This window comes from Chaetodon trifascialis, chromosome 12, assembly GCF_039877785.1.
Source record: "Chaetodon trifascialis isolate fChaTrf1 chromosome 12, fChaTrf1.hap1, whole genome shotgun sequence".
Classification (NCBI taxonomy): Eukaryota; Metazoa; Chordata; class Actinopteri; order Chaetodontiformes; family Chaetodontidae; genus Chaetodon; species Chaetodon trifascialis.
In genome coordinates this window covers 16,551,854-16,566,146 of record NC_092067.1, presented here as the reverse complement: position 1 = coordinate 16,566,146, position 14,293 = coordinate 16,551,854, and the positions used below count along the sequence as shown (strand labels likewise).

Genomic DNA, 14,293 nt, shown 5'->3' with positions numbered 1-14,293 from the left:
CGCGGTCACTTTCGGAAAGTCCTGTAAATAAATGACTGTAAATGAAACCCTTGGCCCTTCTTGATGAGGCGCAGACATTATTCATGGGATTCTATGCGCATAGAGATCTTCCATTAGAGATTAATGGGAAAGAACGAGAGGTCCGTTTCCTATTCTTGGTGTCAGATACAGATGCACAGACTCAGTCCTGATTCAGCCTGGTAGGGAAGAGGAAAGACATTGTGCAGAGGGAGTACAAATGGGAGAAAATCATAAGAAGTTGAAAGGCATCAGATTGTCTGACAGACTGCCCTGCAGTCATTATTTGGGCAAGATAATTGTGCAGTTTTAGCTCGGTTATAGGGGTTACTGTGCGTGCAGCTTGGTGTCTTCATGTGCGTGTTTCTGCCCAGCCGAGCAGATCCACCCACCGCGGCCCACGTCAGAAGCCCAGCTCTGAGAATCGTCCATGGGGTGGAATTACAGCACAGGCCTCTACTCGAACAGCTCGATTGTCTCGGCTGTGGAAGGGACGGATTTATTGGATACCTGAGAGAGCATTCTCTCCTTCCCCTGCACTCTCAGCAACCTGCTTAGAGACAGGCCTGCATTATAGATGAGCTTCTGGCAACCACTACACTCTCACAGCGCTCAGGTTACCCCCAGTAGATACACACAGATACAGTACATGCATTGAGGACCATGTAAATGTAAGCATCTCCACTTTGAGTCCTGTGAGGAACTTTTAATGTCCCCTTTCTCTTTGCATATCTTTTTTATTCTTCATTCTGTTAACAAGTATCCACAAAGGCGAAATGCCAAATAACATTATGATGAAACACACACATGCTTGGTGTCGTAGCTTTGCAGCATTTCAGCAGCAAAGTTATCGGCATCAGGGACTGTACTTTGACCGAGAGGAAGAGCGGTGCATTCGTGCCAGTGTTCCCCTGCAGAGATCATAACGTGTAACATAACATAAAGTGTGTTTTAACTGAACTTCATGGCTGCCCTCTCCCCCTCAGAAAACTTCCACGTAACACAGAGCCACCTCACCGCTTTGCCTCTGTCTCCACTCCCCTGGACTTTGTTCCCTCCTGTTCCCGACTGTACACGCTGTACAGCCTCTCACTATCTCCCTCTTTCTGCGTCCCTCACTCTCTGTTTTCTACTGCCCCCTCAATTGGATTTGTAAGGTTGTGTTCTCATGGGGTTAAAGGGGGGACAAAAATCAAGTGGCATTTACAAAGCAATTGATTCACTGCTTTGTGCTGTTTCTTTTTTTTGCTAGGATAGCTTAACAAGCACAGTCAGACTGTATAAATGGCCATCTGTTTGTCTGAAAACACAGTGTGTGTTACAGTTGCAACAAATTACAGCTCCCATGTGTTGGATTTGGAGGTTCCAGACTCCTGGTGGTAGTTTTGAATAAGAGACTGACAGTCACATCTGACCTGAGGACACTGAAGAAAAAGAAAGAAATGCATACTCTGATGGTTTTCTTCAGGATTTTCTCATTTCACTACAAAGAAAAAGTTTTGCCGTCAGAATAATGTAATGTAAAATGTTCTAGTCATACAAAAATGCTACATACTGTGTCGGCTCTTTAAACAACATAGCAGCAAGTTTGGATTGACAGTGTTGCTCAGTTCAGCAGTTATCTTAACTACGTCTATGATATAACTCATAACATTTTTGGTTAACATTCTTCACTATAATGCTCAGGATTTTGCACCGTAAGATAGAAATGGAGCAATGCAACCAAAAAAACTGTACCCAAAAAATGTTCTTAAAGGATAAGGCTACCTTCAGTAAATGACAGGACCAAAAATAATTTGATTCTAACAAGCTGCAACTAAATATGGTAGAGACATGAGTTGCATTGTTGCACTGGGTGACATGTTTGTTATAAAAATAGTATTTATTTTGGTTCAGTCCTGTATACACTGTCCTGGTGCTTTAAATACTCACCGGAGCACCAGATGTGTATTAATCCACGTCTGAAAATAGTCCCCAACAAATGCACTATTTGCAAATAATTGGAAATATTACTGGTCCTCTTTAAAAAGTGCATTTTAATTCAACTTGGAAGGAAAAGACAGAATAATTCCAAGCTTATGACTGTAAATATGTTGTGTTATTCAGCTGTTGACCTCTACACATTTTTAACTACCACTGCTGTAACTACTAATAGTATTACACAGTGAGACTTTTTACTACATGCTCTAACTCTCTGACCAATGCTAGCATTATCCTTAAGCATGGACGGTGGGTCTTTTTGCGATCAGTATGAATGGTTTCAACACAACGTCTGTTCACTAGCTTTCACTGAGTTTTCAGTCCTCATCAGCAGCTGTAGTGGAGTACTTGTTATCACGACTGAAGTTCCGCACTTGATGTGATGTGATGGATGACTCCTGAAGCAGTTCACGGACTAATACGGTGCTATTCAACAGCTCAGAAGAAGGTCATAGATTAGTTGAGATTTTCTCCTGGTGATTCAGTGACTGAAGAAAGCTAGTTGGTAAGTTTGCTCTGCGGCTGGCGAGGGCCTGGCCTGTGGTGTCCAAGGCCAGCCCTGATGGTTCAGCAGTGAGAATGGGCTGTGTGTGCCAGATGTTTCGCTCTCTGCAGTGCTAATACACAACAAGACTTTTAATCCCTGCTATACTGTTACTGCTTCACAAAGAACGTACTAAAGCCCCAGTTGTGTGTGTGTGTGTGTGTGTGTGTGTGTGTGTGTGTGTGTGTGTGTGTGTGTGTGTGTGATGGGTTTAGTCCAGCAGTTTCCCAGAAATTTCCAAGAATCGCATTATTATAAGTATCTACTCTGCAATGTCTTTCATTTAGCAACTGTGTCTCTTATGCGCTGATTCAAAGCCTGGTTAGTATTTCTGACCTCCTCCACCCTGCAGCGTTTGCACTCCATAGTTAAAAATAATCATCATTAATGTAAGCTCTCTCAATCCTACATCTATGAGGGGAAATGAGAGGATTGCATTTCTCTTTGTGGGAGTAATAGGGCCCCTCTGTAACAGTTATAATCATGTTTATGTTGTATCATAGGTGTCTACAATCATCCAAATGGATTTAACTCATCTTTTATTTTAATCTGCATTTTATTTTCCATGTCCTGTACTCTGGCTAACCTCCCTCTCTTTCTCTTTCTGTATCTGCCTCCCCATTCTGCAGGTGATTTTCAGAATATAGACAAACCATTGTGTTAGGACGCGCCCAACTCATCATCACTGGGTAGCCCATGCACATGCATGACACCATGGGTAGCTCCCCCGAGGTGCTATCGTGGGCTTCCTGTCCCAGTCTGCTGGTGGGCAAGCTGAAGGAGGAGCTCAAGCTCACCGTGGTTGGGGATGCCATGAAGAAATCAAACTCACCCAACTCCCAACCTCAGCCTCCTCAGGCCCCTCCGTCCAATTTACCTCCTCAGATTATCACAGACCTGGCCCCGCCGACCCACCTGCCCGTTCCCCTGCAGACGCTGCAGACACCCGGCCAGGACGAGGAATCGATGCTGGGGGGTGTAAGCCCCCCAAACACAGCCTTGAGTGTGGACTCGACACGGAGCGAGGGCGGGCACTTTGACAACAGTGTGCTCCAGCTGCAGGAGCAGGACCATGAGGAAGCCGGATCGCCAGCCTCCTGCGAGCACGGCGGGTGTGGCAGTGGGATGGAGGAGCAGATGGGAGAAGGGGACTGTCCCATGGACCACAGTGGAGAGGGGAGACAGGGCCACCCCCATCACCCCGATGACATCAAGCTGCACTTCCACAGAGCTGGGCCTGGGTCGGGTGGCTTCTTAGAGGGGCTGTTTGGCTGTCTTCGGCCTGTCTGGAACATCATTGGGAAGACATACTCGACAGAATACAAGCTACAGCAGCAAGGTTTGTTCTGGGTTTTTTCTTACTGCATGGCATCAGTCTGGGAAGCAAAAATATTCTGTTTCAAACAGTCCTGCCCCTTTAAGGCTTCTGAGAAACAAACCTCAGATTCTCCTCCCGTTTCTGCTAATGTGGTCTGAAACTGAAATTGAACAGCCACCCCTAGCTTCACCATATTGTTGTTGTGGGTAAAGCTGTCAGTTTGAATTGAGGTCATGGTAAAGGTAGACTCACCTTGCTGCAGGGCTGCCTGTGCAGGCTGGACGCAGAGGCTGCAGGATGTGAGCCGAGGTCAGGCAGAACTGGACGGGGTTTTGTGGTTGGTCAACTAATGTCCAAATGTGGTGGGTTGGAGATTTTAAGCAGCATAGTTTCTCTGCTGGTTTCCAAACCACATAACAGGGATGGAACAGCATATGACTCACTGTTTGAACTGTTTCTAAGACGTTTATAGCAGCTGTGCACACGGCTGCAGGTTTATTTTTGCTCAGCATGGCTAAAAAATATATTTAGTGTTAACCATGATTTGTGTTGGGGTTTTTTGTGCTGTGCCACAAATCTTTACCTCTGCGATGCTACCCTTCGATAAAGATGGTTCTAGGAGACTTAAACTGCCTGACAGTTATTTTGAAGATAGAGCTTCACTCTAGGAGGAGTCTTTTTGTCATATTTACTTTTCTTTTTCGCGTCCTGGAGTCCTGGCATCACTGTGAGGTTGACAGACGACCAGCAGAGACTCCAGGAAGTAACTGCTCCCAACTAAGAAATAGTCCAGCAAAAATAAGTTTTTGCGCTCTTATAATGCATGAATTTGTGACCATCAAAGGTGCTGGTAGGTGGGTTTTGTTATGTTTGGACAGAGCCAGGATTGCTGTTTCCCCCTATTTTCAGGCTTTGTGCTAAGCTAAGCTAACAAGCTGCTTGCTGTAGCTCTACCCATCAAATGATAAGCAAGAAAGTGAATATGTATATTCCCCGTGACAATTTAGAGAGCAGATGTGACAGCACAAAGAGTATAGACAGACAAAAACAATGCTAAAGATCAAAATGTGACTTTTATTTTATTGATTTGACTTGGCTTGTTTCCAGACATGTGGGAGGTTCCCTTTGAGGAGATTTCAGAGTTGCAGTGGCTGGGCAGCGGTGCACAAGGAGCCGTCTTCTTGGGCAAGTTCCGCTCTGAAGAGGTGGCCATCAAGAAGGTGCGCGAACAGAAGGAGACGGACATTAAACACCTGCGGAAACTCAAGCATCCAAATATCATCAGCTTCAAGTAAGTCTACAACCATTTGCTCGTGCATGTTGCCTGATTCTTATTGGCAGGATTTGTTGATCTATAAATGTGTTTCCTGTGTTTTGTCCAACTTAGGGGTGTGTGCACCCAGGCACCTTGTTACTGCATCATCATGGAGTACTGTGCCCAGGGTCAGCTGTATGAGGTGTTGAGGGCGGGGAGGAAAGTGACCCCCAGGATGCTGGTGGACTGGGCCTCGGGCATCGCCAGCGGCATGAACTACCTGCACCTGCATAAAATCATCCACAGAGATCTCAAGTCTCCCAAGTGAGTTTCCTCTTTGGGGACTCACCACTCTGCATTCTGCCACTACGAAACTGATCAGCCTTTATTTAACCTCCAAAAAACCTCCAAAATGCTTCAGTATGTAAGGCAGTATAGTTGATATTTCCTTGTGATCTACAGGAGAGTGCAGAATATTTTCCTGTTTTGTCACTGATATTCAACAGCTGATCTTTAAATCTCAGCTCAGCAATCTTGTGTAAGATGTCTTAGTCCACAGCAGGAAGAACAATTCATCCTTTCAGCTCTGCTCTGAACAGTCTGACATTAACCCAAATGCCATTCTCAGAATTAATAAAAGCCGTAGAAGCCTTAAAATAAGAGTAAGACAAAGTGTCCTGTCTCATCCTCTGCACACTGTAGCACTGTTTCTCTAATCAATATCATCATGCTGCAGCAGTGCTAAACGCTGTATTAGTCAGCAGAATGATAGCAGGCTGAATGTGGTGGAAAGGTCAGTCTCATTCGGCTAATGGGATGATTCAGATGCAGAAATGTGCTTCTGTAACCTTTTAGGCTTGAAAATTGAAATGCTGCAAAAGAAACTCGTACCTCTTTAAAACCAGAGGAATGTCACAGGAAAAGTTGGCCTCGGTTTGAGTGGTTTAATCCAGGTCGTGTGACCTGGATTAATGTCAGTCTGACAGCGCTCATCTTGGACATGAAAGTAAATACGGGTTTTTATGATAAACTCTAAAATTTCTGTACAGTTGATATCAATCATCATAGGACTGCTGTCTTTTTTTTTAGTCTTCTTAATGAAACAGTTTGACCTTGGTAACAAGACTGTGTGTCTTCTGTTTGTTTGTTTCAGTGTTTTGGTCACCCACAACGACACTGTGAAAATCTCTGACTTTGGAACGTCCAAAGAGCTCAGTGACAAAAGTACAAAGATGTCATTTGCTGGTACGGTGGCCTGGATGGCCCCAGAAGTAATAAGAAACGAGCCTGTGTCTGAAAAAGTAGACATCTGGTGAGTACTGTAAATGTTGGTTAAGTACAGTTCAAGTTTTATTTTGGCATAGAGACATGCTATGATCTGTCGATGGTGCTGTAGTGAGATCTGACTCTCTTCACTTGTGTGTTGCAGGTCATTTGGAGTTGTGTTATGGGAGCTGCTGACCGGAGAGATTCCCTACAAAGACGTGGACTCCTCTGCCATCATTTGGGGTGTTGGCAGCAACAGTCTCCACCTTCCTGTCCCCTCCACCTGCCCGGATGGCTTCAAAATCCTCATGAAACAAACATGGTGAGTGTGCATCATATGTTATGTTTAGTGGCATTGTTGTACACCATGTCTGTGTAAGTATTGTGGTTAAATGCTGTGCTTGTACTTCAAGATAAATGCTAACGATGCACCACGCAGGACTGCCCTAAAGTGCTATTTAAAAAGGAGCATTTTTACAGCTCTCAGTAAATCACATCTCTTCCTGTTTTTTTGCTGATTCCAGGCAAGGCAAGCCCAGGAATAGGCCCTCGTTTCGTCAGATCCTCCTGCACCTTGACATTGCTTCTGCTGATGTCCTAGGAGCTCCTCAGGAGACCTACTTCAAGTCTCAGGTCGGCACTATAGCTGCTAAACACAATGATCTTCGCTTTGTTTAAGTCGCAGGATACTATACACTTCTTTTCTAAAGATAAGTTTGATCTACAATGAGTGCAGCACTCAGGCCCCAGAGGTCATTTCTAGATGATGTTGTTTTCTTTGTCTCTGCGAGTGTCAGCATTTTGACTGTGTCCATCCATATAACAGTCAGAATGGAGGGAGGAGGTGAAGAAACATTTTGAGAAGATCAAAAGTGAAGGCACCTGTATCCACAGGCTGGACGAAGAGCTGATCCGACGCAGGCGGGATGAACTCAGGTGCGTACAAAAAACATGACCTCATTTAGTAAACATGTCGCCTGCTGATCACATGGAGTCTTTCTGTCTGTACATTATTCCTTTAGAATGTATCTGGGAGATTTTTCATGATAGGCCAATGTGTATTTTAACTGCACTTAAATGACTTTTGCACAGATGTATTACTTGGCCTGAATGAAATTGAAGCAGACGTTATTGTAAACATTTGTCTGCATTTCCTGTACACTTTCAGGCACGCTCTGGACATCCGGGAGCACTATGAGAGGAAACTGGAGAGGGCCAACAACCTCTACATGGAGCTCAGTGCCATCATGCTGCAGCTGGAGGTCCGAGAGAAGGAACTAATGAAGTATGTAAATAAACTATTTATCAGCATTACTACTATCCTGCTCCTTTCTTCCATTACAGCCCTTACTGGTTGCCAGTACACACATGTTTCCTCTTATTCAAAGGCATTTCCAGTAATGAAATATTTGACAATCGCCTGGCAAGACAACCGGCATTATATTCAGCTCGTGAGAAAAACAGAAGAAAAAATGTCCCTGTTTTGGGTCACTTTGTATTCACTAGAATTATAGGGTGTTTTTTGAATCGCACCACATATCTGCCTGAGCTTCTTCTGTATTTATCTGTCTTTGCTTGGGAATGACTTCCCTTCATTCTGTGCCAATTTCTTGACCTAATTTTTTCATCTGAGAGGATTTCTTTCCTTTTCTGAATAAATTCTCTTTTTTTGGTCCTGTTTGTCTCCCAGAAACAAAAACTGTCACTGTAAGATCACCTGAATAGATTTCACAGACACGTAAATAGATTTGTACAATTTACTTAAAATCTGTCGTGTGTCTTGTAAAATCATATCTGCTCTGAGTTACGCGTAATGAAAGTGTAATTGTCTATAGAACTGAATGTGAATGATGTTAATTGTCACATAACTCCGAACTAATTCAGCCATTCCTGCAGGAGAGAACAGGCAGTGGAGAAGAAGTACCCCGGGACCTACAAGCGCCACCTGGTCAGGCCCATTGTCAGGTCTAACGCTGTCGAGAAGCTCATCAAGAAGAAAGGAAGCATGTCCCACAAGCCCGGCATGCCCTCCACCAAAAGGTACGAAGCTCAGCAAATTGAATGGTAAAAGAAAAGACAATAATTCCCTGCTATACACCATTAGCATTTATGTTAATGTAGATGGTATTTGCTTGAATTTATCCATTAAATAAGTGACTACTCTCAGTAAAGTGAAATTAATTACTTTCTGAGAAATTTGAAGAGGATGAACATACAGTGATGGGGAGAATAAATTAGTTTAGATGCATTATGTTAATGTCGCTAAATGCATTTCCCACAGGCCAGACTTGCTTCGTTCTGATGGCATCCCCAGCGTCGATCCTCTCCCCTCCCCCTCGCCACTGTCAGCCAGCCCTAAGGTGTCCACGCCTCCTGGCAAAGCCCGGTACAGAAGCAAGCCTCGTCACCGCCGCGCCAACAGTAAAGGAAGCCACAGCGAGTTCCCCGGGCTGCTGAAGCCTGTTGCTGGGGTGCTAGAAGACACCCAGTCTCTCCAGGAGCAACAGTTCCACCATCATCACCACCACCACCCAACGATCGAGGGGCCATTCCTCCCCTTGAAGGGCCGGGAGGAGGCCGTCGTCAACTGTGCCAACAACCTGCGCTACTTTGGCCCTGCCGCTGCCCTCCGTAGCCCTCAGACTGACCACCTGCAGCGCCGCGTGTCTGGCTCCAGCCCTGACCTCATATCCACAGCTGTGGATGCAGACACGCGACAACGGACTTCGTCCACCAGCTCCAATCCTCTCCCAGGTGCTGGTGCTGGTTCTTTGTGTCCCTGCTGCCAAGCTCACCCCTTCCCTGGCTGCCTACACTGTCAGGAGACCCCTCCTGCATCAAACCACCCAGAGTTGTCCCACTACTCACTGCTCAATACCCAGGAAACTGCCCCGTCCTCTTTGGTGGTTCCAGGCAAAGATCTAGCCTCAGATGGAGAAGCTGCAAAGAAGGCTGAGCCACAGGAACAAGAGGCTTGCCAACACACTCATGCCCTGCCCACTGCACTGCCCCGCACTCTCAGACCTCTCAGGAAGGTGAGCGCAGCCGGTAGCCAGACATCAGTGAGTGTGTGGTATGTGTTTGTGTGAAGGAAACTGTGAAAGATAATGGATTAACAACTGTAACTGCTTCTCTTGCAGGGTGGGGATGAATCATCTGAAGAGGAAGAAGGGGAGGTTGATAGTGAAGTGGAATTTCCAAGGAGACAGAGGTAAACACAGTTGGTCATCAAGTTTACCACCTTGACTTCCACTGTGTTGTGCACTGTTTCATTATGTGGTGCAACAAAAGAAAATTACAGAGCATTCACCACACCATCATCAAAACAATCATTTTAGTTTGCAGTGCTGACGTATCTCAAACGCAACGAGTCAGATCTGAACCAGGCGTAAAGGAAACAGCTTGGTGAAACTTGTATTCTTCCTCTGCTCCCTCACAGACCTCATCGCTGTATGAGCAGCTTCCAGTCCTACTCCACCTTCAGCTCAGAGAACCTGTCGGTGTCTGACGGAGAGGAGGGAAACACCAGCGACCACTCCCACAGCGGGCCCCTGGAGAGGCTGAGCGCCAGTCAGGAGGAGCACCTGGATGAGCTGCTGTCGCACACACCGGACATCCCCATCGACATCTCCACCCAGTCGGACGGCCTCTCTGACAAGGAGTGCGCCGTCCGCAGGGTGAAGACCCAGATCTCACTGGGAAAACTGTGCTCCGACGAGCATAGCTACGAGGTTAGTGCTGTGGATGTGTGTAGTCCCGTTGGACTAGCTCAGAAATATGGATTTGCTCAATACGTTGGCCTTATTTTTAATCACAAAAATCGATGATCATATTATAAAACTCATATTGTAAAGTCGTTGCCCTTATACTGCATAATGATGTTTCTCTGTCTGTCTCTCAATTTTCTCTCAGAATCCGCTACAGTTTGGGGACTCAGACTGTGATTCATCAGAAGCAGAGTGCTCCGATGCCACCATTAGAAACAACAAAGTCGGGGCCCCATCCTCGTGGTGAAACCCGGACCGGGGCTTGCTTCTGTTTTTGCCTGGAGGCCATCATGTCCCACTCTGCCCTGCAGAAAATACAGCAATAAGAGGACGTCATTGTAAACAAAGCTCCCTATAGCAAAGCCCCATGCAGTCTCTCCCAGAACCCCCTCCGCCCCAAACCTTCCCCTCATAAAACCCAGTCTCCCTCATCTCTAGCACAGCATCCAGGCAACCCATGGCAGGGATTCCCTTTTGAATGATAATGTACAGTAGATAGTGTAACATTCATAATTTATTTTTGTCTGAGTTTTGATGGAAAATTCAGGACCTCTGTATGTTCTCTGATCTGAACAGAGAAAAAAAAAGACATTTTGAAACTGAGCATGGGCTAACTGTGGTGGGAAGAGACTGAGATTAGATGAAGATGCAGATGATGATGATGTGAAGGAGGATGTGTTGGGGGGCTGATGTATCAGAGGCGGACAGCTAGCAGTATGGAGTTACATCACTGCTATTGTTGGTCTCTCAGGAGACTGACGCAGACTAGGATTTGATGTTGCTCTCAGCATCTTACTGTTGTAGACCAAAATCCCCAACCAACAGGGATTTACTAAAAGTAAAAGTAAGACCGACCTGCTTTATCATGAGTTTACAGTGCAGAGCCCCAGTTACCCTGCCTCCCCCACTTCCACCCATCCCCACCATGGCGACTGGGGAACAGGAAGCTCATGAAAACCATGTGAACACCAGCATGAACAACCTGCCTCGCGACCGGACTCCCTCCCTACGTAGAAAACCACCACATGTGTCTAGTCATCAGGATCCCCGCTGAACTGTCCTAGCATGCCTGTGCAGCTCGCAGAATGCAAAAGCTGCCAGAAGACTGCATGAAGTGGATGAGCTAGCAGAGCAGCAGAGATGAAGACACAGCTGACAGCTAAGGATACGATTTAAAAAAAAAAAAAAAAAAAAAAGAGACTCTTTCTCTGTGACCTGGCTCATCTTTCTCCAAGACACGCCACTGTCATTGTCATCATCAATCAGATGTCATGACCGGAGTTGTGTGTGTGTGTGTGTGTGTGTGTGTGTGTGTGTGTGTGTGTGTGTGTGTGTGTGTGTGTGTGTGTGTGTGTGTGTGTGTGTGTGTGTGTGTGTGTGTGTGTGAGAAAGAGAGAGAGTGAGAGAGAACAAAAAGCCCTTTCCTCTCCATTAGACATTACAGTTTCAAGTCTCATCTCAGGATTGTTCGAGGACTGCGAGAAACTGGACTGGACCAATTATTGAGTGTAGGAATCTCCTTTGAATGGCACATATTATGGACCATGCAGGAATATTAAAAAAGCAGATAGCCTTGATGTTCAACCCATTGTTGCTGTAACGGACATTAATGCTATGTAGAGATGTAGAGCGTTTCAGTTGCAATCCAGGTGCAGTGTCCCATTTCTTGAAATCACAAGGTGCAGCGTCTCCCATGTACAATTTTCTAGCAGGGTAATTTATACTGTCAGTGAAGCGATGTCCAAAAAATGCTTTTCGTTTAACTGCGCTGTGGTGAGTAAAACAGCAATAATGTAAGTTGGCGCTCAGGTGAGAATGAAGTTGCTTGCTCAGGATCCGAGGCGTCTAGCTGGCTAGACACCAAGGTGGCCAGAGGAGAGCAGCAAGTGTCAAACAGCTTAATATAGATGCTATATTTTTAAATTGTCCCATTTTTGTGAACTTGCCTTTCCAGATATTTGATGCTCAGGTTTTATGTTGCCGATTGACAGCAGGAGCAATATATCAGCAGCCACTAGATGGCAACAGTTACAATGATTTACTTTTCCTTGTGTTATGTAAACGTCCTGGTTCAATTCCTCTTTTCTACCCAAACTAATTTATCTGACATTTCCCATGAACATAAAAATCGAAGCATCCCCAGCAATATTACTTTTTTGTCTTGCTGTCTTTGAAATGGGACACTGCGTCTGTGAGAGCTTTATTTTTTATCTCTGTTCGAGTGTTTGTCATCTTTAATGGCTTCGCAGTTGAAAATTAGCCAGCCAGGGTTGAATTTAAAGATAATGATGTCAAGATGTCAGCTCAAGTGTATGCAGACGGCTGAGCTTCTAAGTTAGGAATATAAGCCAGAGACAAGGCCACAGAGCAATTAAGCTGCTCTGGGTTTCCAACAACCTCATCTCAGTGTTAGTTTCCCCTGTATATAAACATCTGTAAATGTAATGTAGCCCGTTTTTGTCCTCTCTCTGTTTAACGCGTCGCACAGCTCTGACAGAGCATCGAGCTTCTGCCACCAACGACCAGCCGAAAGGTTGAAAATGAGCAGGAAATATGTGTTACATCAGTATTGAACACTGCAGGAGGGTGTGAGTCATTAGAGCTGAGTAGCAGAAGGTGAATCTCAAACTGTACTGATGGATAATTTACCTTTTGCTTGAAAGGCTTACACCTGGTATTGAAAGCAGCTGCTGCCTTTCCTCGAGCCTCCTTCAACCTTCTTCACTCTGTTTACGTACATGTGAAATAACTTAGTGTATTGTAATGGCTGGGTAATCCGATCAAGCTGTTCATAACATTGTCTTTCTGGCATATATCCTGTGAAGTATGATTGTTGTAAAGTTTTAATTTAATTTTGATTCTTTTTTTTTTCTTTGTAGCTGGCCTACATGATTATTGAATTAATTTATTATGAATGACTGGTAAGGTGTTGTATTCTTTTTAATTTCTGGCAGCTTTAGACATGTCATGACCTATGATTTCTCCTGAGAAGTATTATTTGAAGGAAGCACAATGAATTGGTGTGGGAAGAGGACAGTATTTCTGTGGCAGAACAAAGGCATTTTCATATCACAGGAATCTGATGTCATTTTTTGTGACCCCGCAGGGGGCCATTCATCATTTAGATCATCACTGCAGATTAAGTATTGATTTAGTAGACTTAACATCGGTAATTTGCAATATTAAATGTTCCTAAAGCTTTTTTTTGTTGTTGTTGTTTTTAACCTTGACATAGGTTATAAGGAATCACTTCTAGTACAACCAAAAGCCAGTCAGTGGACTGTCACAGCAGGGTAAATGAGACATTAAGCCTGACGGCATGTGTGATGCCGATTTCTGTACTTCTGCAGAGATCCCTTCCTCTCATTTTTAATCAAAATACCAGTTGCTTACATATGAATTTCTGTGAAATTGTCTCTAACTGTGGACATCATGTCACCTCATCCCATGTATCAAACATCTGTTTCTTTGTTACTCTCATTTCCAACTCCCTTTCCTGTTGAATGGCGTTACGATCAACCAATCCTGTCAGTTTCCTGTATTATCCAGTGTACAGTGCAATGGGTATCTGGGAGAATAAAATTGGAGCCAACAACTGCATGGAATAAATGCTGATGTACTGTACCCAACACACCGTGGTCTGACTCTTCTGTGACACCATAGATTGTGTGTGATGTCCATCTCATTGACAATGTCCTTATATCTCGTCTCGATACAATCAATTCCTGAGAAATAGATTTTTCACATTACTTGCCAGGTTGAGTGTGCACAAGCTGCTATAGAATTTAAAATGTAAGAAATGACTGAATTAGGCACCATAAAAATTGAGGCCTTAGTTAAAGGCCCTTAGTTATTTTGCCCCTTAAAATAGTCATCTTTGTGAAAATGACGTCAAAATTCATTACTTTTCTGTGTATATCCATTTATTCTATATATATACACTTTATTTTATTACGTTAGTATACATACTGTGTAGTGTGTATACTTATTTTACTGTATATACTGGCGCACAGATATTCTTTGGAATGAGCAAAGCTATATTTCATCTTGAAATAAATTACAATTTTACGAATTCACATCCTTAACTCTAGTTCTACAAGAGATACGTTGCAGGTAGTTCTAGAAATAAGAAAAAATAAAGTTAA

The 14,293-nt window shown here is 44.4% G+C and overlaps 2 protein-coding genes across 3 annotated transcripts in view; both read left to right on the top strand.

Moving 5' to 3' along the window:
• sacs2 (sacsin molecular chaperone 2) overlaps positions 1–11,003 on the top strand; it is a 199,074-nt gene extending 188,071 nt beyond the window's left edge. The window contains exon 9 of the mRNA XM_070975392.1: positions 10,994–11,003. Within this exon, the coding sequence (XP_070831493.1) occupies positions 10,994–10,996 (3 nt within the window). The 3' untranslated portion in view covers positions 10,997–11,003. The remainder of the gene's footprint in view (positions 1–10,993) is intronic.
• map3k13 (mitogen-activated protein kinase kinase kinase 13) overlaps positions 1–13,775 on the top strand; it is a 31,283-nt gene extending 17,508 nt beyond the window's left edge. The window contains exons 3-15 of one of the 2 annotated variants that reach the window (XM_070975393.1): positions 3,172–3,881; positions 4,968–5,151; positions 5,248–5,439; positions 6,269–6,427; positions 6,545–6,703; positions 6,906–7,014; positions 7,208–7,317; positions 7,550–7,666; positions 8,278–8,421; positions 8,663–9,416; positions 9,522–9,592; positions 9,821–10,112; positions 10,294–13,775. In XM_070975393.1, the coding sequence (XP_070831494.1) occupies positions 3,239–3,881; positions 4,968–5,151; positions 5,248–5,439; positions 6,269–6,427; positions 6,545–6,703; positions 6,906–7,014; positions 7,208–7,317; positions 7,550–7,666; positions 8,278–8,421; positions 8,663–9,416; positions 9,522–9,592; positions 9,821–10,112; positions 10,294–10,395 (3,036 nt within the window). In that variant the 5' untranslated portion in view covers positions 3,172–3,238 and the 3' untranslated portion in view covers positions 10,396–13,775. The remainder of the gene's footprint in view (positions 1–3,171; positions 3,882–4,967; positions 5,152–5,247; positions 5,440–6,268; positions 6,428–6,544; positions 6,704–6,905; positions 7,015–7,207; positions 7,318–7,549; positions 7,667–8,277; positions 8,422–8,662; positions 9,417–9,521; positions 9,593–9,820; positions 10,113–10,293) is intronic. The other variant, XM_070975394.1, reaches the window with a different exon arrangement.
• Positions 13,776–14,293: the final 518 nt, after the last annotated feature.